This window comes from Rhinatrema bivittatum, chromosome 3 (assembly GCF_901001135.1).
Source record: "Rhinatrema bivittatum chromosome 3, aRhiBiv1.1, whole genome shotgun sequence".
Taxonomy (NCBI): domain Eukaryota; kingdom Metazoa; phylum Chordata; class Amphibia; order Gymnophiona; family Rhinatrematidae; genus Rhinatrema; species Rhinatrema bivittatum.
This window is the reverse complement of record NC_042617.1, coordinates 417,854,531-417,881,277: the sequence shown is the minus strand read 5'-3', so window position 1 is coordinate 417,881,277 and position 26,747 is coordinate 417,854,531. Positions and strand designations below refer to the sequence as shown.

The window sequence follows — 26,747 nt, the reverse complement described above, 5'->3', positions numbered from 1 at the left end:
CAGCCATATTTCGGCCTGCTGCTTAAAGTATAAAATAATATAGGCTATATGCTGTCCATTCAAAAAAAAGTCCCCATGTGAGCTCCAACATTCCCCCTCCCTACAAGGGTCAGATTCGCCACCCTTTCGCGAATCAATGGTCGTGGGGTACATCATGAGCGGCATTCTGAGCCGCCATCCCGCCTCCCCCTCCCTGCAATAACAAGATAAATAAAACATTAACATTCAGGCAACATTTTAGTAGCAAAATAGTGATGTTCACTCGACCCACTAATAGTGGAAAAAATATACTGTCGACTGCAATGTTTCTGCATCGAAAAGAAAAAGAAACAGCAATCGCAGAGACTGGTCCTGCGACGGTAAGTAGTCAGCTGCATCCCTCTGCAGATGAAGTTCAGCCCTCGTTCGTGCGCTGGTCGCTGAATTGCGTACGCTGTTGGCGAAGGCGGCCTCTCCCAGGGCCCGGCCGGCGCCATCTTGATGTATTATCGGGCAATGCAGGGTTCGGCTTAGCTGTCATGGCGAACATGGTCTCCAGACCCGCCTGCAGGAAGCAGTCCACCGCCTCCGTCAAAGACTTTACCTTGTAAGAAATCCCTTTGTGTTGGAATATTAGCGCAAATGGGAATGCCCAACGGTAGCGAATGTCTGCTTGACGCAGGGCAGCAGTCACCTCACATAGTTGATAGCGTTTTTGCAGCATTATAGGAGCCAGATCATTGTAAATGGAAATATGTAGGTCCTGCCATCTCCACTCAGGATGCGCACGTACTGCTTGAATAATCTGTTCCTTAGTCTTGTAATGGTGGAACTTAACTATAATATCACGGGGTTGGTTATCCCTTTTAGGGCCCAAAGCCCGATGCGCTCTTTCCAGGTCAATTTTGGGCTCTTCCTCATTCAACGGTGCATCCTGTGAGTGCAGGTTTAAAAGATGTTTGCATAGCAGGACCACAGTTTGCTCGCAGTTTTGATATTGATATGTCTCTGGCACCCCCCGAAAGCGCAGGTTTGCCCTTCGCGCCCTATTCTCAATGTCTTCCACCTTTTCTGCGAGGGCTTCCAGCTCCGAAATAGATTGTTTAGTTTGGGCTGCCAGGGAGTCCAGAATCTGACTGTGGTTGTCTGCTTGAGAATCTAGTTCGTCCACCCGATGTCCCATAGCGCAAAGATCCTCTTTCACTTCGGTAATGGACGCCAGTAACTCTGTTTTATGGGCCTTGAGAATCCGCCCTCAGCTCCATAAACCAGCTCCTAATCTCAGACTGGGTCGGAAGGTCCGCATACGTGCCCTCAGGATTGTGCTTGGCTAAACCAGCAGGCAGTTCTTGCGATCCCGCCTCAACGTCAACGTGGTCAGGAGGCTGGGAGGCCTGTTCCTCTCCCACGTTCGTGAGCTCCTCAGCCACTTTGGTGAAGGAGAATTGTTTAAGATCGGTCGTCCGCTTTTGGGAGGTCATCCTGAGTCGTTCTCACGTCGAGATATACAATCACGGAGGAGTTGGGTCGAGTTTGCTTTGCAAAAATTGCCTTTATTGCGATTGAGGTTCGCGGAGCAAGCGGTTCAGGTGGCCATTTTGTAGCGCGGCTCAACAGGGCCCCAACCATTCCTCAGTTTTTCTATTGCATCTAGCGTATTCACTTTGTTACAGATCTTGGAGTTTCTTTTTCAGGCAAAGCCTTGACTCCATCGACCGCTTCGACATCGTCTGAGCCGGTGCCATCGACCTCTCACCAGCAGTGATGCTGCCCGACCGGCAACGACTACTCCGAAGGTGTCGACTTCTTCCTCATCGGCTCCGGAGAAGGACCGAGGAGAACATTGTGAAAAGCGTCGACACAGTCATCGGAAAGCTCAGCCCGCTGATCTAGGCAAGCCCTCAGCATCGACAGAGCCACCGACAAAGAAATCCAGTCCATAGAAGTTCCCATCCTCCTCTGCGACTGGGTCACCGAGGTGTTCCCCCACCTTCGTTGGTGCCGGTAGCCGCGACTCCACTTTCACCGGTGGACCCTCCGGCTACGCTAATATTGCCTCCTACTCCGGAGCTGGGGTTGCATGCCCCAGGCTTCCACGAGGAATTGGATCGGATGATCCAAGAGGCCATCGGTAAGGCACTGCAGGTCTTCCAACGTCCATCGGCGCAGACACCGATGCCAGCCCCAGTCACCGACCCATACCCACGGCGCTCACACCGCTACTTGGCAGACTGGATGTGCTGATCGGTGCCCTTCCTCCAGTGGAACCGAGGATACCTTTGTCATCAGAAGACAAGGAAACACCGATGCCGGAACCTATCCCCGGATCGTTGTGGATCTTGCCACCGATTCGCCCGTCGATGTCACCGGTTCCATCAGTGCCTATTCTGCCATCGATACCGCATCATCCTCAATCGGTGCCACCATCGATGCCGTCGGTACCTAAGCCTGATCCTTCAGGAATAGCTCCATTACTCCCCTCTGGAGATACTATGGGAGCCGGTGATCAACCTTACGATCCTTGGATCGATGATTCTTCCCAGGATACTGATGATCTACATTCAGAGCCACGTCTCCCTGAGGAGAGAAGATGTTCTCCTCCAGAGGATCTGTCCTTTATTAATTTTATAAAGGAAATATCTGAAGCCGTACCATTCCAACTTCAGACAGAAGAGGACTCCAGACACAAAATGCAGGAAGTGCTCCAATTCGTAGATACACCCAAGGAGATCATGTCCATACCTGTTCATGAAGTTCTCCTGGACTTGCTGAAGAGAAATTGGGAGCATCCAAGCTCTGTACCACCGGTGAATTGGAAAACAGATGCCAACTACCTGGTACAGACAGCCCCTGGTTTCCAAAAACTACAGCTGGATCACCATTCTGTGGTTGTGGTCAGCCCAGAAAAAAGCACGATGTTCTAAACCTCATTCTTCCATTCCTCCAGGGAAAGAACAGAGGTACCTCTATGCATTTGGCCATCATGTTTTCCATGGATCAATGCTTATTTCTCGCATTGCCTCCTACTAGTTATACATGACCCAATATAACAGAGACCTATTCAAGAAGATCCAGGATTTATCTGAATCTTTACCTTACCAGCTTCAGGATCAACTTAATGCCTTGGCTCAGAAGGGTCTAGATGCTGGCAAGCACGAGTTCTGTGCTGCCTATGATATTTTTGACACTGCCTCTAGGGTGTCCGCAGTGGGAATTACTGCACGAAGGTGGGCCTGGCTGAAGTCCTCTGTCTTAAGACCAGAGATACAGGGCCAATTGGCTGACCTGCCCTGCGCTGGAGACAATCACTTCGGGGGACAAAATCCAGGAGACTGTAGCACAGCTCGAAGACTACCACGAGATGCTACGCCATCTTTCATCCGTGCCTTCTGTTTTCCCGTCCACCTCTAAAAGGACATTCTGAAGAGACACTAAGCGGCCGTCCTTCAAGCCTCGGAGATATTATCCTCCTGCTACTCGAGGTCGCCCCTCCAGACCTTACCAGAATGGTCAGGCCAGACAATCCTGGCCTCAGAAGACTCAGCCAGCACCTCTACTGGGCCCAGCTGCTGGATTTTGATGCCTCGCTGGAGAGCATACGCCAACCTCCTCTGCCGTCCGTACCCGTCGGTGGTCGGTTGTGCCACTTCAACATATGCACACGATCACTTCAGATCAGTGGGTTCTCGCTGTACTGACTCAAGGTTACCACCTCAACTTCCTAACTGTACCGGCGGACTCCCCACCTCGGCTGATGTGGAGATCATTCGACCATTCCTCTCTTCTGGAGGAGGAGGTTTCAACCCTCCTGAAATCCCAGTCAGTAGAACCAGTGCCCCTCTCCCAGCAGGGGCATGGGTTCTATTCCAGGTATTTCCTCATCCCAAAAAAGTCAGGAGGCATTCGTCCAATACTGGACCTGTGTGCCTTAAACAAATATCTGCAGAAGGAAAAGTTCTGGATGGTAACCTTGGACTTTCTACTTCCTCTTCTACAAAGAGGAGATTGGCTTTGCTCTCTAGATCTTCAGGACGCGTATACACATATCTCGAACACTCCGTCTCACTGCAAATTCCTTCGATTCCTGGTCGGTCCCTGTCACTTTCAGTACTGGGTACTGCCGTTCGGCCTAGCATCCGCACCTCTCGAGTCTTTAGTGGTCTCGTAGTGGTCGCGGCCTACTTGAGATGTCAAGGCTTCCATGTCTACCCTTATCTCGACGATTGGCTGATAAGGGCTCCAAATCAAAGGGATGCACTAGCCTCCTTATGTCTAACTATCCATACGTTGCTGTCTCTCGGGTTTCTGATCAACTACCCCAAGTCCAGCCTAGTTCCATCTCAAACGCTATCCTTCATAGGAGCCGACCTGGACACCATGCAGGCAAAAGCATTCCTCTCTCAGGATTGAGCTCGTACTCTCATATCCCTCGCACAATGCCTCCAGAATCGAGATTACTCGACAGTTTGTCATGTCCTCATTTTGCTGGGTCACATGACTTCCTCTGTACATGTTACTCCAATGACACGCCTCGCCATGAGAGTCATGCAATGGACTCTAATGTCCCAGTGGTCTCAGGCTTATCATCCAATGTCCAGCATTTTCCATGTTAGCAAGCAGCTCCGCCTGTCACAGGCCTAGTGGATGCAGCTCTCCAACCTCTTTCAAGGCCTTCCCTTTCAGGTTCCAAAACCTCAAATTGTCCTAACAACGGACGCCTCCAATCTAGGTTGGGGTGCTCATGTTGACGACCTACAGACTCTCAGGGTACCTGGTCTCCAGAGGAAGCCAAACATCAGATAAATTTCCTGGAACTTCAAGCGATCAGATATGTCCTCAGAGTCTTTCAGGATTGCCTCTCAAACAAGACCAACCTGATTCAAACCGACAACCAGGTAGCAATGTGGTACATCAACAAGCAAGGGGGAACGGGCTCCTACCTTCTGTCAGGAAGGTGCACAGATATGGGCATGGGCTCTTTCCCACTCGATGTACCTCAGAGCAACCTACTTGGCGGGCGTGGACAATGTTCTGGCGGACAGGTTGAGCCGGACCTTTCATCCGCAGAAATGGTCTCTCAATCCCATGGTAGCGGACACAATCTTCCAACGTTGGGGTTATCCACAAATAGATCTCTTTGCGTCCATTCACAACCGCAAAGTAAAGAACTACTGCTTGCTCACTCGCAGCCACCACTCACAGCCAAGGGACGCCTTTGCCCTCTCGTGGTCCAGCGGTCTCCTCTACGCGTACCCTCCACTTCCACTCATATCGAAGACTCGTGAAGTTACGAAGGGACAAGGGTTTAATGATTCTGATAGCCCCTAACTGGCCACGCCAAGTCTGGTTCCCAATCCTCCGGGACCTATCAGTTCACCAGTGCATCCCTCTAGGGAAGGATCCGCTTCTGATAACTCAGAACGAGTGCCTACGCCACCCCAACCTCCAGGCCCTGTCCCTGACTGCCTAGATGTTGAAAGGTTACTTCAACCCCTTAACCTTTCAGAGTCTGTATCCCGAGTCCTGGTAGCTTCACAAAAGCCTTCCACGAGTCTTATCGTTCTAAGTGGAAAAGGCTTACGGTCTGGTGCACGTTCATGTCCGTATACTCCTTCTCTTGTTCCACAGCGAAGTTTCTGGACTATCTCTGGCACCTGTCCGAGTCAGGCCTGAAAACTTCCTCTATAAGGGTGATGTCAGTGCGGTAGCCACTACGGCGTGGGAGATTTCTCTATTTCGACACAACCCTTAGTCACACACTTCATGAGAGGTTTGCTCCACCTGAAATCTCCATTGCGCCCGCCTGCCCCTGCTTGGGACCTTAACGTGGTCTTAGGACTACTCATGAAACCTCCGTTTGAACCCCTCCACTCCTGCAATCTCCGCTAACTCACTTGGAAAGTGATTTTTCTTCTTGCTATCTCATCCGCTCGCAGAGTTAGTAAGTTACAGGTATTAGTCACCTACCCCCCCTTACACCAAAATTCTACATGACAGAGTGGTCCTCCGGACACACCCTAAGTTTTTACCAAATATAGTGTCTGATTTTCATCTTAATCAATCCATTATCTTACCTACTTTCTTTCCAAGGCCCCATTCAAACCCAGGAGAACAGGCTCTACATTCCCTGGACTGCAAACATGCCCTAGCCTTTTATCTAGAGCTCACATCAGCCCACAGGAAGTCCACTCAATTATTTGTTTCTTTCGATAACGTCAAATTGGGAAATCCAGTGGGAAAACAGACCCTTTCCTCCTGGTTGGCGGACTGTATCTCCTTTTGCTACCAGCAAGCAGGCATTCCGCTGCAAGACCATGTAAAAGCGCACCCTGTTAGGGCCGTGGCAACCTCAGTGGCACACCTTCGTTCGGTGCCACTTATTGATATTTGTAAGGTTGCGACCTGGAGCTCTCTCCATACCTTTGCAGCCCATTTTTGCTTAGATAAGGCTGGCAGGCAAGATTCCATTTTTGGCCAGTCTGTTCTAAGCAACTTATTCTCAGCTTAGCTACCCAACATCCTGCCAGTGACCCGTTCAGGGTTTTCAGGATGCCCTTCTACCCAAATCCACCCCTGTTGTTGTGCCTGTTGCACGTCTTTGGGTGCATTTGGTGCATTGCTCGGGCATCTTCAGCTCGCTACTCACCCATATGTGAGGACTACCATCCTGCTTGTCCTGTGAGAAAGCAGAGTTGCTTACTTGTAAGAGGTGTTCTCACAAGACAGCAGGATGTTAGTCCTCACGAAACCTGCCCGCCACCCCGTGGAGTTGGGTTCTCTTGCGATTTATTTTATTTTTCGCACGTACTTCTTGCTATACAGGAGACTGAAGGGGGGACCCCTGCTGGATGCAGGGTTAGTGCCATGCCCAGTAGGTGCCAGTCAAAGTTCTAGAAACTTTGACAAAAGTGTTCTGTGATTGGGCTCCATCCTGATGATATCACCCATATGTGAGGACTAACATCCTGCTGTCCTGTGAGAACACCTGTTACAGGTAAGCAACTCTGGTTTCTCCTCTCTCCACTTTTAACAACTAAGGATTCTCTGTGCTTATCCCATGCTCTCTTAAACTCTATATTTTAGCTGCTACCATTGCCCACTGCAAGTGGGCATTCCTGATTCCACTACTTTTCAATGAAAAATATTCCTGGAAGTAGCTCTTCATTCTACCCCCTCAGAGCCTCATATCATGACCCCTTGTTCTAGAGCTTCCGTTCATTTTAATCAGGTTTGCTTCTTGCACATTATTAATACCTTTCAGGATTTGAATGTGTATCATATCTCCTGCCTCACCTCTCTTCTAGGATATACATGGTTAGATTTTTAAGTCTTATCTCATAGGGCTGCTAAAACAAACCCCACACCATTTTGGTAGCCCTTCTCTGGATCATCTCAGATCTATCTATATCCTGGTTTAACGTCTCCAGAATTGGACACAGTACTCTAAGTGAGATCCCACTAATAAATAACCTGTATGATGACATGATCGCCACCTCTTTTCTAATAGTAATACCCCCCCCCCCCCCCTCTTATATGCCCCTGGTCTTGCTACTGCCTTGTTGCATTATTTCCCTACCTTGAAATCACAGGATATTATCACCCCAGGTCTGTCTCCTACTTCATGGACATCAGTACCTCAGCCCTTATTGTATACTGTTTCTTTGGATTCCCATGTCTAGAAACATAGAAACATAATGGCAGAAAAAGACCATATGGCCCATCCAGTTTGCCCATCTATCCAATTAATTTAGCATTATAATTCTCATCACTTCCTTAGAGATTCCCTGCATTTATCCCATGCTTTCTTGAATTCATATACTGTTTTTGTTTCCACCACTTCCACTGGGAGGCTGTTACATGCATCCACCACCCTCTTTGTAAAGAAACATTTCCTAAGATTACTCCTGAATCTGCCGTCCTGTCATCCTCATTTCATGACCCCCTAGTTCTAGAGCGTCCTTTCCATTGAAAAAGGCTCATCTCCTGTGCATGGAAACTTATCGTGCCTTTCCTCTAAAATGTATAATTCTGAGCTATTTTGTATTGGAACTTATCTGACAAGTAATTGCCCTACTCTTCAAGTTTTCTTCGATCTTCTCATTCCATCTACTTCTTTAAGTGTTTCTAAGAGGATACTGCCTGCTCGCCCGCCGCCCCCCCCCCCCCCCCCCTCTCTCTCTCTCTCTCTGGAATACTGACAGAGCTACAGAAACATACCATTTACTACCTTATATATGATCCGAGAAGCCCATGAATACATAGTCATTTATCTAAAAATCAGACTTATTTCAGAGTAATACACACAGCTTATGCCTCTTAGTTAAGAAACTTATACTGCAATCCTTAACAGCATGTACGTATAATGATTAAAGCTGTGCATATATTATAGGTGAACTCAGAGCAACACACAAGATAACCTTGATAAGCTTTGGATGTTGTTAATAAACTTAGCTAAATGTCCCCATAATTCTTAAAAGATTACCCTCAGTTTCACCATGGAAGATGTCTTTATTGTTGAGCTGAGAGGGAAGCTAGAGTTCACAGAATCTCTCTGCCAATGGAAGCACACGTTAGTGGCTCCAGACAACTGTGGAGCTAAGAGGAGTTATCTGATCCCTAGAGAGGAAAAATATACTTCCTCTCTGGCTAGAAAGTGGCAGGCAGGAGATTTCTCTTACGTGCAATGCCCTCCAGGATACTGAAGCTCATCTGCTTGGCTGCAGGGAGCAGCAGAGAACGATGGCTTGGATATAGTCTTCTGATGGTGTTAATGGATCTTCTTTACTACTGCCTCCTTTGTTCCTCTCCCATGCTGTTTATAACAACCTGGGTATGCATATTCAGGAGCTCATACATAGTAAAATAGGAGCATGAAATGGAGTTTCGTCTTCACTTTGGGCTGCTACATACACACACACCCCAAGCGGGATCTCCCCTCCTCCTTGGAGGGTCATCCGTCCAGTGTGTGACAGATGCTGACTAGGCTACGTGACAGCTGACCTGTCTGATAAAGCATGCCACTAATGAACAGTTTTTCCTCAGAGTAAATTCCATGTATCACTATCAATCAACCAGTTTTTAATCCAGTCCATCGCTTTGGGGCCCACCCCAAATTGCTTAGTTTATGAACCTCCTTTGAGGAACCATATTAAAATCTTTGCTGAAATCCATGTAAACCATAGTTAGCACACCCCTTTGATCTAATACTCTAGCCATCCAATTAAAGAAATTGAACAGATTTGTCTGACAGCTATATCCTTCTTTTCAATCCATGCTGCCTTAGATCTTGCAACCTGTTGGTTTCAAGATAATTCACTGTCTTCCTTTGGGATCTGCTGGATAACTTGTGAAAAGGATTGGACATTATCAGAGACTTTATGCTGGGCTTGATGGACATTTGTTCTGACTTTGTATGGCATATCTGATCTTTTATTATTATTATTTTCACAAATATACAAATCAGTCCAGACAATCTTAAAGAAGAAATACCATGATATAAAACAAACAACAAAAAACAAAAGGAAATAATCTAAAATGAGCCGTCAACACCATGTGTAATTAGACCTCAGTTGGATGGGGATTATTAGGAAATAAACAATGCTTCAATATCATAAAAGCAGATTCAAGGCAATCTTATATTAGTCAATCACTTTAATTGGCAACTAGGTGAATAGATGAATTATGAACTTGACCCTGCCCTGCATGAAACTAATAAGCTGATCTGGTTCAAACAAAATATACTTACTATTCCCTAGCTTTATTTCACATTTGTAAGGAAATCGAAACACAAAAGCACCCTCCTAAAGCAATTGCCACCTGCTTTTTACTCAAAAACAATTTCTGTCTTTATGTGGATCTAGATAAATCGGGGAAACATTGCCATTCTATGGCCATGAAGCATATTTTGCTTGGCACGAAAAAACAGTTTCAAGTCCAATTCTTACTTGGTTCCAGAGTGAAAACAGCCAAAAACATAGCCCTGGAAGTTACTTTAGCTGAAAATATTTTTAAAAAGCAGTAAGGTGTAAACTATAGCTCAGCTCTTCCAAGTGGATTTGATGTCCACCCCCCCACCCCACATGAAAGGTTTTCATTTGACTGTAGCTCAAGTTGACTTATATTTAATGACTTGAAAGTCATTTTTAGACTATGGAGTTGTTTCGATCTGTGCTGTAGTCACTATTTAGACAACTTGATTTTTATAATAGTTTGTATATCGGTCTTCCTAAGAAGCATTTGTGAGCACTGCAACTTTTCCAGCGCGTATTCTGTCTGACGTTGGTCGTTATGAGCATATAACTCCCGTGCTTATGAGAAGCACTGCTCCCTATCACCCAAGGATCTCGGTTTAAGATAGTGGTTCTTGTATAAAAATTGTTATACGCTGAGAAGTCTTGTACCTTGGCCAGATTATTAACTAAATATGTTCCTGGTGAAATGTTAAGGTCACAAGGAGATAATCTTTTAAAGGTACCATCCTTAAGTGACTATAAATTAAAATCTACCCGGGGCAGAGCTTTTTCCTATATGGTTCCTGTACTATGGAATATGTTACCCAAGCACCTGCGGTATATGGAAGATATCAAATATTCAAGGAAACATGTTAAGGCATTTTATTGTAATACTGTTTTTAATATGGTAATGTTTGTTTTGTTATGTCGATCAATTATTGGAAATTTTGGATTATAAAACGTGCTAAATATTTACATTCTGGTAGAGAGTTATGTCCTTTTTCCCATAGGACTTACAATCTAAGGGCATGATTTACTATAGCTTTTTCCTTATTCCATGTTTATGGGGGAAAAAGCTTAGTAAATTAGGCCTCCAAGTCTGTACCTGAGGAACAAAGGATAAAGTGACTTGTGCAAGTTCACTGGCTTTTCCAGTTTTATCAGCCTGCTGTTCAAACCACTAGGCTACTCCTCCACTTTTGTATGGAAGAGAACTCAGGAAAAATCTATCTGTTCAGTGCTGAGTGTGATCACATAATTTATATAATTGGTGAACTGCTATACTCAGAGAATATCTGCATTAGGCAAGCAATTATGCTTTGTTGCTAGCCATGGCAGTATGGCTGTGAATTTTTCAATGTTTTTCCAAACTAAACTTAAACATACTATATACATACTGTTGAAACAGTACTAGCAGATAAAGCTACCCTTTTATATTCTAATGTAGGCATGAGTACTTAAGAATTGCAGCCATCCATAGTGGTGTTTTATTATCTTGAGTGTGTGTTATAATTATGTAAAAAAAACAAAACAAAACACTATCTTACGTATATATTATTTGTGAGGTAAAATGTAATACTAATGAATCAATGAAATAATCCTCCTACCCTCAATTTCTAATAATCATATTTTCACAATAGACGCTTGAAAATGTCCATCATCGAATTGTGCTATTGATTGGTCATTACTCATTCACAGCTCATCCTATAATATGCATATTTTCTTATTTTTCAAAATTTTTTTCTTTTGCAATTAAAATGTAATTTATATGATTTCTCTTCAAAATATAGAACCACAAAGGGAACTTATCCCAATGTCCAAGGCTTGGAAACTATGCCGAAGAGTGCCATAGCTGTAATGCCCACTGTAAATCTAACCCTACGCATGACCATGTTTCAAACTTCAATAGTTCTTCAAGGGACGGTGTTTCACTTGTGTCTGAAGATAATAACATGCATGAATATCATTTCAGTGCATCAATGACAATATAATACATTAAAAAAAAACTTAGGATTATTTCATTGATTCAAGTATGTCATAATTGCTTTTTATTTAATATCTAGATTTTGTTTTGGTAAAAATGAATTATGTTAATTTGAATCACATTTTTTACATTTGTATTTTGTATTTTTTGTTACCTTTTTGGTATTCTTCGCTTTGAGTTCTATTTGATTTTAAGCGAGTAAGAAATGTTTTAAAATACAATACAGTAAATTTGGTATACTGGAGCATTATGCTTAACTTTGGCATATCTAGCAATATGGCATGGTTGTCCAGAGTGGTAATATGGCTGATTCTACTGGACATGAGTCCCAGATCTCACTGAAAAGGAAAAAGTCCTACTGACATTGATAACATAAGTATGATGATTATGGCATCTGTGTTCAATAAGTTAAACATTACTTTTGCCTTTAAAATGTGCTAAAATCTTTTGAAATTTTATAATATTAATGCAACACCCTTCCATCTTTGTTTATCAGATGTGTGGTGGAATTTTCTTTTCTGAAAGGATGAGGAAACGTTTCATTCCATTCAAAGTAAAAGCAAAGGAAGTGTTTTGTCTGACCATGCATTATGGAAAAATGTAATTTGAATCTCTCATCAGACAGTTATATTTTCAACCTTTGCTACAATCAGTTTGTAATCGTCCTGTTGGGAATAGTAAAATGAAGCAGCTGCTACCTACCTATTCTGCTCTGTAGCACTAAATGTCCTTGATCCTTGATCCCAAATTCTGATATTCTGCCCCTGTATTCTTTCAGGGCAACCAGAGTTTATTACCATCACTGAAACTTGGTGCCTGGCACAGTCAGCTCTTGAAATGAGGATAAGCTAGATTTATTCCCTGGAGGCTCCACTGGACCAAGAATTGCTAACCTCTGTCAATGCTTTCCTGATGACATCTTTTAAAAAAAATGTTTGTTTTGATAGTGGCTTATTATAATCCACACTATATTCTTTAGTTAAACAAGATTTTCACATGCTTTTTGAGGTCTGTAATGAATCAGTTTAGTTAGATTTGTCTCTCTTCATTGCTAATTAGCACTATCTTGCATGCCACAGAGCTTGAATATTATCTCATTAATCACATACAAAGAATAAATGTAATATTAATTATAGTATCACAATTTTGTGGCATAATTCAGATATGTTGGAAAAGAACCAGATGCTAAAAGTATGAATTATTCCTTTGCAAAAATAAGCTATTATGTTTGAATAGTTTTAAGAGCATGTAGACATGGATCCATTCATTATTATAATTTTTATTTAGTTGATATCAGTGTATGTGATAATTTACATGTTCTAATTTCCCTGTCCCAAATAAATTAGTATCCAAATTTGACTAAAAAGAGATTGTGATCTACTTAGTCACACTGTGTATGGTGAATTGAGAACAGATGTAACCTAGAGTTGTTTGGAAACAATTTGAATTGAAGAAGTAAATAAGATTAATGAAGATGTCACTATAATTTAAATTCCATATAAAATAGTCTTGTTGATAAATCTAGAGTTTTGAAGAATGAGAGTGTTCAAGTGAATGACCTATGATTAAATATAAGGCTGAATGCAATAAAATGTATTTTATTATTTATTATTTATTTAACACATTTCTATTCCGACCTTCATGGTTGAGGACCATATCAGATCGGTTTACATCGAATTGGGGAATTGAACCAGTAAGTGTAACCATTGGGGAATTGAATTGGGGAATTGAATCAGCGAGTGTAACCAAAAAACAATTACGGTATACTATAAGCAGATGAAGCCTGCTTCACAATGGTCACAATAAGGCATTAAAATAATTTTTTAGATAAGTGTAGATATTTTATATCAATGAATTGAGAATTGAACCAGGATCCCTCCATTTACATTTCTGTACTCCAACCATTAAACCATGATATCAACATTTTTTATTTGTCAATTTTGAAATTCTGGTTTGAGCATTCATATTGCTTTCAAACCTTAGAACTAGATTGATGCCTTTGCATCCCAACTTTTACCTTCTCTGCTTTTTTAGAACTGAAATCTTTTGGTTTGCTAATACTTGCATCCTGTAAGTACATTTCCCAATTAGTTAGAGATAACCTTCTTCATTATTTGATCTGTCCAAGGAGTCTCTTTATGAATCAGTTTTGCTGATGGTGAAATTACTAATGCCATATTGAAGTTACTCTGGTAATTCCTACAGGAAGCACATAACAGACTTAAATATTTCTACCCCAAAACAGCTTTGTGATTTAGATGTGCTCTGCTTACCTTGTAGGATACTTATGCAAAATGCTTTATACTGTATGTTTCTATATTTAGACATGGGTCAATTTTCAAAGGTTTTAGATGTCTACTTTGGAAATTAAGCATATAAATTGGCTCCTTTGAAAACTGACAAGTTTAGGGGTCTGGTTTCCAAGTTGCTGAAATTTAGGTGCCTAAAAGGTGGGCAGCTAAGTGGCTAGAGTTAGGGCATGGACAAAATGTTAGGCCTTAACACTGATTTTTGCACTAGGTATCAAGGTGCCTCAATCTAGGAAAATAGTCTTAAATTTACAATTCTAATTTTTAGTTTTCTAAATTTAGGGGAGTATTCAGTTGAAAACATAAGTGCTTAAATTAAGCTGAAAATCTATGTAAATTTGGGTGCCTAAAACATAGAGAAACTAATTTAGGAAATGAGCATTTATTTTTAACATTTACCCTATTGTGTCTACTGTTTCTGGAGAAAAGATAAAATTATGGCAGAAGCATGCAAAGGTGAAGCTCATGGTAAATTGCTCTATTGGTACCTTCCAATCTGACATATTGGAACATATTTGGAACATAGTAACTGTAGCACAAAACTGTATCTCATCTTCTGTTCAGGCAATTGCATTTGTAATTGCAATGTGTATGAGCATTTTATAACGGCTCTTACCAAAGACTGATTTTGTCATTTTCATTTAAAAAATATTTTCATCAGTCTTTTACAGCCATACACCCTGCACTTCCCTCTCCCTCTCCGAATCCTACTAGTACTTACCCATCCTTCCTTACATTTTCCCACAGACATACAAACATTTAGATCATTAATGCATCTCCTTGGGAAGATATAACTACAGTTTTATTATACATGGCTTATGTAATATGTGATGTACAATAAGTTGAGACCTGAAGCTCTACACAGCTTAAGCTAAAAACCAGGGCCGGCGGAAGCACTAGGCGAACTAGGCGATCGCCTAGGGCGCTGAGCATTAGGGGGCGCCGAGCCGCTGATGGCCAGTGGCCGCCGGTGGACGTTATCCCAATAGCGGCTGAGCGGTGAACTACTGCTATGCTGTGTGCCGAATACACACAGCAAGAAGATCGGCGGGGCCGTGGTGGAGCTCAAGTCACCACGGCCGGAAGAAAACAATCGCGTCTAAACATGCTGGTGCTCCAGCTCCTTCCTGCCCGCGCGGCCCCGGAAGAAAAATGTTGCCGGAGCCGCGCGGGCAGGAAGGAGGAGGTGCATCAGCCAATGCAGGAGCTTCTCCTCCTTCCTGCCCGCGCGGCCCCGGAAGAAAAATGTTGCCGGAGCCGCGCGGGCAGGAAAGAGGAGGAGCATCAGCCGCGTACAGAAGAGGAGCAGCGCGGCTCGAGAAGTCCGGGGCCGCTGCAGAGCCCATCCTGCAGCGGCCGTGAAGAGGAGGCCCAGAGGTGAGAGAGAGACTGAGGGTTTGTACAGTGTGTATGTGTGCATGTATGAGATGAGTTGAGAGACTGTGTGTGGGAGTGAGGACCTGAATGTTTGCAGAGACAGCATGTGAGAGCCTCTGTGTGTGTGTGAGAGAGACAGCATGTGACAGTGAGAGCCTGTGCTTGAGCAAGACAGCATGTGGGAGTGAGAGAGAGCCTGTGTGCCAGAGTCAGACAGCATGTGCCAGTGAGAGACTGTGTGTATGAATGATTGTATGAGAGAGAGCATGTGACAATGAGAGCCTGTGCTTGAGCAAAACAGCATGTGGGAGTGAGAGAGAGCCTGTGTGCCAGAGTCAGACAGCATGTGCAAGAGAGAGACGGTGTATACATGATTGTATGAGAGAGAGCATGTGAGAGTGAGTGCCTGTGTATGTGTGTGTGTGAGAGAGAGAGAAAGCATGTGAGAATGAGAACCTGACTGTGTGTTTGAGGGAAGAAGACAGATGGAGAGAAAAGAAATATGTTATAAAAGGAATTGGCAAAAAAATAAGAAAGGGAAGGTGGAAAAAAAAAAAGCCTGTGACCAACTGATTAGAAAACTAAGATCAGACAGCAAATGTAAAAAAAAAATAATTATTTTTTACTGATTGGAACATGTAATCTTTGGGAATGTGCAAGAGTAGCACTTTCTCTATGCGGATCTCACAATGTACCATGAGGCCTGCACAGAGGAGGCAGCAGAATGGGCTTCAGTGCCAATAGTAGCAATCAGCACCTCCGCAATAGCCATACAGCAACAGTGACAGTGGCAGCAGAGGAATGAGAGAGGCTCTGAGGTTGCTGGCAAAAGAAAGAGAGGGGGGTCTCTGCCTTTAGTGTGTGCATGTGTATGAATGGGAGTTTGCCTGGCGGTGTATGTGTGTGAATGCATGGGTGCCTGCCTGAGGGTGTGTCTGTGTATGAGAATGAATGGGTGTCTTCCTGGGGTTTGTATGTGTGAGAATAGATGCCTGCCTGTTTGTGCTGTATGTGTGTGTGTGTGTGAGAATAAATTGGTGCCTGCCTGGGGGTCTGGGTGTGAGAATGAATGTGTGCATGCCTGGGGGATGGGGAGGGAGTGGTGTGAAAATGAATGGGAGCCCGCCTGGGGGGTCAGTGTGAGAATGACTGGGAGCTTGCCTGTGTGTGTGTGTGTGTGTTTGTGTGAGAACGATTGGAAGCTTGCCTGGGAGTGTGTGTTTGTGTGTATGTGAGGGAGCCAGTGAGAGCATGAGTGTGTATGAGAAAATCCAGGGGAGTAAGAGTTTGTGGGGGGGGGGGTGTGGAGGGGGAGAGAGTGCCTTAGAGCCTGAGTGTGTCAGTGTCTGTGAGAGCGAGAGGTTATGGTTGGGTATAAGAGCATGAATGTGTATGTATGTGACAGTGTATGTGTGAGAGAGAATGGACATGTGAGTATGTGTGAGAGAGAGAGGATAACCTCAATCAAGAGCTCCCATGTATGGACAGCAGGGGCTTTTTAAAATCCTTATTAGTTTTAATTATTGTGTGTTATTTGATATATGTGCTGTTTTGAAATATTTTATTGGTTTTAGGAAATTGTAAAAAATGTATATGATTTTAATTAATAGAAATTCTATTTATCAGTAGTTTTAAAATATTATTTTATTAGTATGGTTTTACTATTATAACTGATGCTTATGTTCTGATTTTATTTGTTTTATGAAGAATGGTGGTTCTGTTTTTCCATTGTTAATACACAGAGTCTGGCTTCTTGGGGTTTCCATTTCAGTTTTTGTCTAATTTGTGCTCCTTTATTTTGTATTCTGTATTTGGTGAGGGTCTGTCTCTGCTCTGTGTGTGTGACCATGATGAGAGATTCTGCTAGCATAGGGATCTATAGCAATCGGGTTTGTTTTGTTTCCTCAGTAGGTGGAGTATTGGTATTCTAGGACCCAGTGTAATATTTACCCTTGCTTATTCACAGGTAGGGTTATTGTTGTTTGAGTCCTTGGTGTTATTACTGTTATGTTATGATGGGATTGCAGTATAGATTTTGAGTGTCTTTTTTTGTGGTGTTTTGTGTTAGTTCACAATGTGCCTGGCAGTGGAAGCTGTTTGTGCTGCTGTTACTGTGAAGTGACACCAGAATTTGAAAATATCTTTCAGTATGATGAGCTGTAAGGGAAACATCCAAGCTCCATTGTTTGGGGGAATTTCAGTGGATGCACAGAGTTACAGAACTGGAGGTACAGGATTTATATTGACCTTCTGTTCCTTCCTATATATTCCTGACTTCACTCTCATAGCCACATAGAATCAGTTGACTGAGGCTATCAACATAATTTTATAGTGTGAAACTGGCCAGCTTTTTAAAATAACGCAGAGGACCCTTTGGACTTTTTTATTAACACTTTTTTTTAATAACCAATTTTAAAGCAGGATCCATGCTATAGAGGTGGGTGAGATGAAGAAATGTCATTTTTGGCGCCCCCCCCCCCCCCCCCAATTCTTCTGTCTGGAGACACCACTGATTTTCTGTGACCTTAAGCATTAGTACAAGAAGGATTAAGGGGGGATGCTGGAGAGGCACACAAATGCATTGGCCCCCGGGCACCGGAGACCCTTGGTACACCACTGGGTGCGAGCCATATGGAGCCGCAAGTGGTGGCAAAGAGGAGTGGAGTTTGGCAGGCCGCAAGCAGTGCCCAACCTGCTTGCGACCCAGAAAACCCCAGTCAGCGGGCGTGATCGAGAATGAGGTAAGGGTCGGGGCCGAGACCGGGGGGGGGGGGGGCGCAAAGGAGAAGGCTCGCCTAGGGCGCCAAATCCCCTTGCACCGGCCCTGCTAAAAACATTCCATAATTGTCTTAATCTGTTAAGTCCTTAAGAGGTATTATGCTAAGATAAACCAATGATCCATTGAGCTGTCTGTGACATTAGCAAGTTTGGGTCATTTTGAAGAGCCCAACAGATTCTATTAGGAAAGTCTTGAGGTGAAGAGAATAATTGAAGTCCAGAGCTCTGAAAGGGAGAGATTAATTGAATCTCTCACTAACGGCTCGATACTGTAAGGCCGCGGTAGAAACAGTGCGGCAGTGTCAGGCGCACCCTTCCTCCCCGCACGCACAGTTCTCTTGACCTAGCGCCTGATACTCTCTTCTAATTGCATTTGAAATGACAGGTACCAGCGCACCCAGGTTACTGTATAGGCGCTTAATACAGCGCCTATACAGTAACCTGGGTGCGCTGGTACCTGTCATTTCAAATGTCATTTCAAATGACATTTGAAATGACATTTGAACAGGCGGCGGGGGCGGGTGGATGCGCGTTAGCTTCAGACAGGCGGCGGCGGGAGCCGGGGGGGCGGTCACGTGTTAAATCTAGGCCGGGTTAATTAAACGATCTGTCCATAATAATTCACTCTCAGCTCTCGCCAAGCACTGGCAGCATCTAAACTACAGCCGGGGGAGGGGAGAGAGAGCTGGATTGTGAACAAGACATTCAAAGCCGTACGTCAAAAGCCACAAACATCCCCCTCCGTGGCCACCGGGAGCACGGTCCCGAAAGGGAAACGCTTCCTCCCCTCCTGTGTCCTGGAATATAATCGTCTTGCTCTCGTGAAATAAACAAAAAGAAAAGCCATGATTGATGCACAACTTGAATTCTGCGGGTGCTTTCAGATTTGAAATGCCACCTTGCTGATATCTCTATCTGTTAGCAAACTAGCATTGAATTCCCAAGAAACAGAGATCTTAAGGATCAAGACGAATGATCTGGGTATCTATTCTATTTCCATCTGCACAGAGTGAAATTGTGCAGGATTTTCTACAGCTGTAAAAAGTCTGATAGTTAAATTGGACTCTGTTTTCACTCTTGGGTCTCATATTTCATGGGTGGTATGGGAATGCCTTAAGTTGAGATCTATAAGGAGGCTCTGGGTATTTCTTGATGCCAAATCCTTCCATTCAGCAATTCTCTCACTGGTAATGATACAGTTCGACTACTGTAATAGCCTATGCATGGACTTCTCTGAGCAACTTGTGTAGAACACAAGTGGTCCAGGACGCTGCAATGAGAGTGGTACATGAAGCATTCTAAGCACATATCAATAAGCACACTTTTGTGACCTTTGCATTGGCTCACTAATAAGGCCCATATACAATTTAAGGCATTGTCATTGATTTTTCAGGTGATGAGGGAAAATGGTTCCTTTCAGAATTAAATTATAGTGGTAGACCCCTAAACATTTGTGTCAAGGAACATTGCTTGCTTTTTCCATCTTTAATAAGATGAATAAAGCTGATTTGAGGGCAAGAGCCCTTTCAATAGTGGCCTTCTGTTTTTGGAATAATTACCTCTGGAGATCTGGTTGGAACAGAATTATCTTCCATAAACAGGTAAAATCATGGATTTTTCTTTGGGCCTGATGAATGGCTGAGTGACTTTGAGGAGGGTTTGGGGTTGATGTTGGTACTAGTTTAACTAATGGGCATGGGGCTAGGAGATGATGGGATGTGGGCTGGGTCATATGTAGGGCATGGTAATAGGCTGCTATTTGTTTTAGGGTGGGGAATTTGTATGATTATATCATCTGATTCATGTATGTATGCTTGGACACTACATTGGGCGGCTGCTATGAGACTGGGAATGCAATATAGAAAAACAAATTAGTTTTAAGGGTGCAATAATGTAATGTAACTTAAAGCCATTTTTAGCTTGACCTTGAACAGTTACTCTTTATAACCTGAGGAGGTTAGTTATCCTTATAAATTGTTTTGTTTTGGTTTTTTTTGTCTTTTATTGACATTGTAATATGAACTGCATTTGAACCTTCAGTGCAGGAGGTTTTAAAAACAAGTGTGCAGATGTTCCTAACAGTAAGACAAACCACTAAATGAAAACAAATAATCTCCTTTTGTAGTTATTGTCTGTATACATGTACTTTAGTTTTTAGCCAGAAATGGAAACTAACAGTTCATTTTCATTGCCTGCCGTGTAGCAAAACTAGAGTTAGAATGAGTAACTAACAGGTCATTAACATTCAAAGCAGTTTGTGCTGCTTATGTGTATGCATTTGTATTGACTTCATTTAGTGTGCCTTCTGTGTCAGTATAAGCTGTAGAGTCCATATTCAGTAGGACATTTAGTGGACAAGCTTTTGGGACTGCAGGACCTGCCATCTGGAACACCATGCCTACGGATCTCAGACTTGAACACTACCTTTTAACATTTCGAAAAAACTTAAAACCTGGCTATTCTTACAAACCTTCCCGCAACAGGTTTGAACTATGAATAAAAGACATGTAGGAAAGCACTCCTTATAGATCCAGGCATCCCCTAGTTTTACCACTTGTTTAAGTCCTTCTCCTTTTTTCTGTAGCCGCTTGCTACCTCGATGTCCAAGTTCACTCCACCTTTTTTTTGTAACTTTGCCTCTTGTTCAATGTTAAGTTAAATTAATGTTTACCCCTTGTTCCATGTAAACCGGCATGATATGATATGTATCATGAATGCCGGTATAGATAATGCGGGCATCCAGGACATCACTCGCTCGCATCCGTCCTTTTACATTTTAAATCATTACAACAGACAACAGGTTTTGGGTTAACAGGGCCACAGCTTTAATAACAACCTGGAGGCCCGAGCCCCCTTAACATTACAATCTTAATCAACATACATCCCTAACCGTCTGCCGCTCCTCCAGCAAGACGATCCTCACCAGCCACACGGCTCGTCCTTCGGCCCCTCACCGAGTTCAGACTCCTACCACCTGCCAGCAAAGGAGCCAACCCGGTGGGCCACCGCCGCCAACCAGCAAGGAGCCAGGCCAGCCAGGTGACCCCCACCGCCAGCCAGCAAGGAGTCCGCAACTGACAACTACCCCAGTTGTCACCACTCTCGAATTGCCCCAGAAGTCCATCTTATCAGATAACCACTGTATAGACTGTATTGGCTCGGGCCATCCGCCATAGACATGGGCATGACATGTCCCGTGACCCCCCAAAGATGCAGCCCCGACTACAAAGGAAAAAACTCCTCCAAGGCCTCCTGAATCGAATTAAGGAACAGGTCCATCCCGATGAACGAGAGGTGAATCCCGTCCTTACCGAAAAGCCCTGTGACCTTCCCCCAAGACCATTCATAGCGAATGTGCCGTCCCCCAATAGCACCAGCCAGGAGCCAATCTGCTGGTTGGCTTTAGACAGACTTCTGCGCCATATCACCTTCTCCGATTCAGCAGGCCTTACTATAATGTCCGACCAACGCAGCACAGTAGTGGGCAACAGCATGGATACCATCATCAAATCTTTGCGGACCATGCTGATGAACTGCCGACCAGACATCTTCCCCCAATCATTGCCCCCCCCAAAATGTATCACCAGCGCCCGCGGCAAACCAAGCCGCTCGCGGCCCTGGCGCACGCAAGGGTTCAATTCATCCCACACCATTCCTTGACACCCCAACCAGTGTACCCGAACCCCCCCCCCCCCCCCCCCGCTTGTGTAAGTCCAAGTGAGGCCCGTAGGGCCGTCCGCAGGCATGCCTGTGAGCCCAGTAGGTGTAAGAATGCCCAATAATCCATGCAGACTTCCCCGTAGGCGCTGCATCTGAAAAGAAACAAGAGTTAGACACCCCTCAAAAATGTCCCGGACTGGGACGGACATAGCCCTTGAACGAATCGGACCGCCAGCAACCTATTCTACGAATCACCCCACCTGGTAAGCCCGCAGACGCCGCCGCGGTCGCCGCCCCGATTCAAAAAGAATGAGTCCCGAAGCGACTAACGTCCAATCCCACGAATAACAAAGCAGACCGCAGAACCACTTCAAATTGATACTTGGTCAAGGGACGCAGGTCCACATGAACCAGGAACTGCAATGGCCCCGACGCTCGCCACCAGCAATACTGCATCACGTTGCCCACGGGGCAAGAACGCAGGCCCGGCACGGCTCGCAGCACCACAGACGACCCCTTGCCTTGTTGGTCCGTCTTAGATCGGGGAATACAAATCACCACTGACCGGCTAGTGACTACCACGTGCCTTGCCAGTAGTCCCAGAAAGTCCACACTTGCAGCGGACCGAGCCGCTAACTCGGAAGGCCCCGAAGAAGACGAAGGCCACCCGAAAAAGAGCCGTTTCGTAAGGAGAGAAGCAAATACCCGGTAACATGTTCCAAAGTCGCAACAGAATATCATGCGTGATTGGAAGACGCTTGTCCGAACTCCGCCCCACCTCCCTGGCCCAGCCGCCCAAGACCCGCTGCACAATGAACCGGCCCGACGGAAAGCCCCACTCGTGAGCCCTCATAAAGAACGAGAACCCCGCTAGCTGCCTCCCCACGGCCGCCTTCGAACAACTGCCCGCCCTGGCTTGCTCCAGAAAACGGAGAAGAGAGACATCCGAAACTGGACCCCCCTTCCAGCCCTCAGAAGACAGAAATGCCACCACTTTCCGGGCGCCACCCACGTAACTTGCCCACGTTGAGGGAGCTAATGAAGCCCGCAGCAGGATCCAGGCTTCAGGGAACCGAAACTCCAAAGGGAAGATGGCACCGCAGCTCCACAGGGATCCACTTCCGGGACCAACTCTCGAAACAACTCCCACTTGAAACGAAAAAGAGAGTCGGCCACACCATTAGCGACCCCCGGCACATGACGGGCCCATATGGTCACATTTAGGGTCATACAACACAATACCAATTCCCGCAGCAGTTCGGACACCCAAAGGCACTTAGCTGCTCTCTTGTTCATGACTTCCACTACCCCCATATTGTCGCACCAAAACACGTCCCTCTTGCCCCGGAGCCGCGGGCCCCAAATGTGAAGAGCCACCACAATCGGAAACAATTCTAGGAATGTGATATTTTTCGTTACTCCTGACTCCACCCATTCCCCTGGCTAACCCGCCGCGTACCAGGATCCTTGAAAATAAGCGCCAAAACCGATGGACCCGGCCGCGTCTGTAAATAGGTCCAAATCATGATTGGAAAGAGGATCCAATTGCCAAAAAGCGGTCCCATTGAAGGCAACTAGGAAGTGGTCCCAAATGGGCAAGTCTTCCCGCATCAAGACCATCACACGCACCCGGTGATGACGCTACCGAACACCCGCCATGGCATTTGCTAACCGGCGCAAAAATACCCTGCCCATAGGAATCACTTGGCATGCGACGTTGACTGCCCACCAACGATTGCAACTCCACCAGGGTCAACTTGGGCCGCCACAATGCCGTGCGCACCAACTCCCTTAGCTGAACGACCTTGTCCATTGGCAACCGTGACACCATCGCAACCGAATCCACTTCGATCCCCAGAAAAACCAATTTTGTACACGGGCCCTCCGTCTTGCCAGCCGCCAAAGGGATCCCGAATTCACCAGAGACTTCCTGAAAACACCGCAAAAGAGTCAGGCAATCACTCGAACCAGTCGCACCAACAAACAAGAAATCATCCAGGTAATGGACAAGGTTTGAGGACCCGGACCGCCTTCCCACCACCCAGTGAAGGAAGGAACTGAATGCCTCGAAATATGCACACGCAATAGAACAGCCCATTGGCATGCATTTATCAAAATAGAATGCCTGCTGGAAACGAAAACCCAATAAATGAAAACTCTTCGGGTGCACTGGCAACAGCCGGAAAGCCACCTCAATATCAACCTTAGCCATCAACGCACCCGGACCGCAGTACAAAATCACGTGCACCACTGAGTCAAATGAAGCATATTTCACTGCACACAGCTCCTTGGGGATGCAGTCATTCACGGAGTCCCCGTCCGGGAATGACAAGTTATGAATCAACCGGTACTTCCCCGGCTCCCTCTTCGGCACTATCGCCAGCGGGGACAATACCAAATCCGAAAATGGAGGAGCCGTGAAAGGACCGGCAATCCGACCTAAGGCAATCTCGGCCTGCAACTTATCCCTCACTACTGAAATCAAACGTTTTACCGAAGGACAATTCATCCCACCGGGACCCGCTCCAGACACGGGATCCGGAACCCCTCTGTAAAGCCCTGAGTCAATAACGCTGCCACACCGCCAATCGGGTAAACCTGCAACCACGGACGCATCGCTGCTATCCAGATAGGAGTGGCAGCCCTACCCAGACTCTCATTTTCCTGAACCTTTGGCGCCGGAAGCTGTGGCAAGCCCGTCATCCTGCCTCTTGGCACACTTAGTTGCAGGATGTCCTGCTCCACAACTAGAGCACGCGTGCCGAAATTTACAGTCGCTGAACATACACAAGGAGCGGTTAAACTGCCAGCAGACATCACTAACGCCTGATCCTGCCTTACCCGTGCCACCCGCGGGGAAACCCTGCCGAAATGGCCGGTTGGAAGCAGGACCCAGAGATGCCCCCACCCCCAAACTTCCCGCGGGCACCTTAGAGGCCATTTGCGTCAGCCACAAACCCACATCCTGCGTGCCCCAAGACATGAATTTGTTTTCTTCCATGCGGTCCAGAAAACGCTCGTCGTAGTTCAACCACTACCACCCTTCTTATGTCTTGCTTGCCGCCAATATCGCATCCGCGTATGACAGCAAGGGGCCATATTGCGTGGATCCCGATGGCCAATCACGCTTGCCAACCGCAAAAAGGACCGCATCCAGTTGTGAATGTTCTGTGCGACCTTCATCTGTGCTCCCGGAAAACGCTCGCTTTTCCCCCGCTTCTTTTTACCTTTTCGCTTCCCACGACGCCCCTCCAACAATTGAAAAATGTCAAATTTTCGACGATGAATCTTCCTCCTAACCGATCTTGGCACCTCCTCCCATAGCTCCGTGAGGGCAACCAACGCTTGGGTGCCCCGAGCCACCTCCCCCGGCTTGGAACCAGCTTTCACTGATGCCACAGAGTCTGCCGACGTGGAGGAAGAGGACGACGATGAAGAAGACGAAGACTCAGAGGAACTATCGCGCGCCCGCCGTTTCCTAGACCTGGATTTCTTGGCCGATGCCGTCCTAACCCTACCCCCAACTGCCCCTGAGTCTGTCCCTTCCCCGAGCCCCTGCCCAGGCCCCCTTTCTATGTCCACCCCCACCCTGTCCAGAAGGGCGTCAGTCGCCCCCCTTCCACTCTCACCCCGTCCCCGTTGGCAAGGGGACCTTGCCACCGTCGCCAAGCCTGGAACGAGTGCACGGTCCACCTGTGCCCGCTGCTCCGTCGTGGCTGCCTCATTCTACCACTCCTCTTGCCTCGAAGGGCCCAACCCTCTCCCACCAGAACCACCTGCGGAGAAACAAAAGCAGGCGCAGGAGAAGGAACCAACCCAGTCCCAAAATTCCTTGTCCTGCCCATCCCAGAACTAGGGACCGTGGCAGCACACCCTGCCCAACCATCCCCACCCAGGCCGAGCGACCCCGCAGGAATGCCCCTGCCCACGGATGGAGACCTCAAAGGCTGAGCCCGACCCGGACCCCTCAGGACAGGAAGGCTGTGACGCCGCCCCCCTTCCACACACCCCCACCGAGGACCTCCCGCGACCCGTAGTGAAACTCTCACGTGCCACAGACTGCCTCTCCTGCCGCCACACCAAGGGTGACTGGCTAGGGGCACCTGACCATTCCAGCCATTGCCCTCCATCATCAGACCCCCTCAGCTCCCCAGGACCCCCTGCCAGCACCTCCCTGTGCCAATCCGGCTGGAGACCCTGACCAGGAGGTCCCCAAGAAGAAACCCCAAAAGGAGGCAAGTCGAAGCCCGGTAGCTCACTCGCACCCAGGTCTGTGTCGCTAAAAGGCCCGACCAAAGCCCCCCCCGGTGGACGCTGCAGCCCCACCTGCCTGCCCCCTATCCACCACAACCTCCCGCCCCGGAGCCCCGCGCCCCACATCTCCCCCTGCACAAGGCTCCTCCCTAGGTAATCCAGCTCCTCTTCCCCTCCCCCCCCCCCCCCCCCCCACGAGCACGCGAAAGAGAGCGAGAAACCAGCGGGACTCTCCCTCTGCCGGCACCATGGGCCATCTCGGTAAGGCCCGGAGCAATCCCCAATGCGGGGCTCTCCCCTTCCCCGCCCCTACTGCCGCCGTGGACCGCCCTTCACCCAAGTCTCCACCAACCACCACCTCACTCACCCAGTCCACATCACCTCGACTCCCGCCACACACCGGGTCCCGCAAAGCCCCGACCTCCTCTGGCTCTTCTGGAACGAAGGCACCTTCTTCTGAATCCATCGCAGGCCGCTCTCCGCTTCACTGCCGGGGACGCGAACCACCACCAGCCGAACGCCGCCCCTCCCCTCTGATCACACCCACGCCGAGCTCGAACCGCGCCCCGACAACCAGCACAGCCTCCCGATAGACGCTCCCCTGCCGTCGCACTGCCCTTTCCTCTTCTTTAAAAAAAATTTTTTTTTTTGAAAAGAAGAAGAAAAAAGCGGCCG

At 46.5% G+C, this 26,747-nt stretch overlaps 1 protein-coding gene across 12 annotated transcripts in view; it reads left to right on the top strand.

Moving 5' to 3' along the window:
• MCPH1 (microcephalin 1) overlaps nt 1-26,747 on the top strand; it is a 714,835-nt gene that overhangs the window by 291,859 nt on the left and 396,229 nt on the right. The window contains exon 12 of one of the 12 annotated variants that reach the window (XR_003855672.1): nt 12,473-12,627. The exons of 10 other annotated variants lie outside the window; for them this stretch is intronic. Coding sequence is in view for 1 of the 2 variants with exons in the window: in XM_029595748.1 (XP_029451608.1) it covers nt 12,473-12,535 (63 nt within the window). In the remaining variant the exon portion in view is untranslated. Of the gene's footprint in view, nt 1-12,472; nt 13,241-26,747 lie in introns of those variants that run through there. One more of the 12 variants, XM_029595748.1, reaches the window with a different exon arrangement.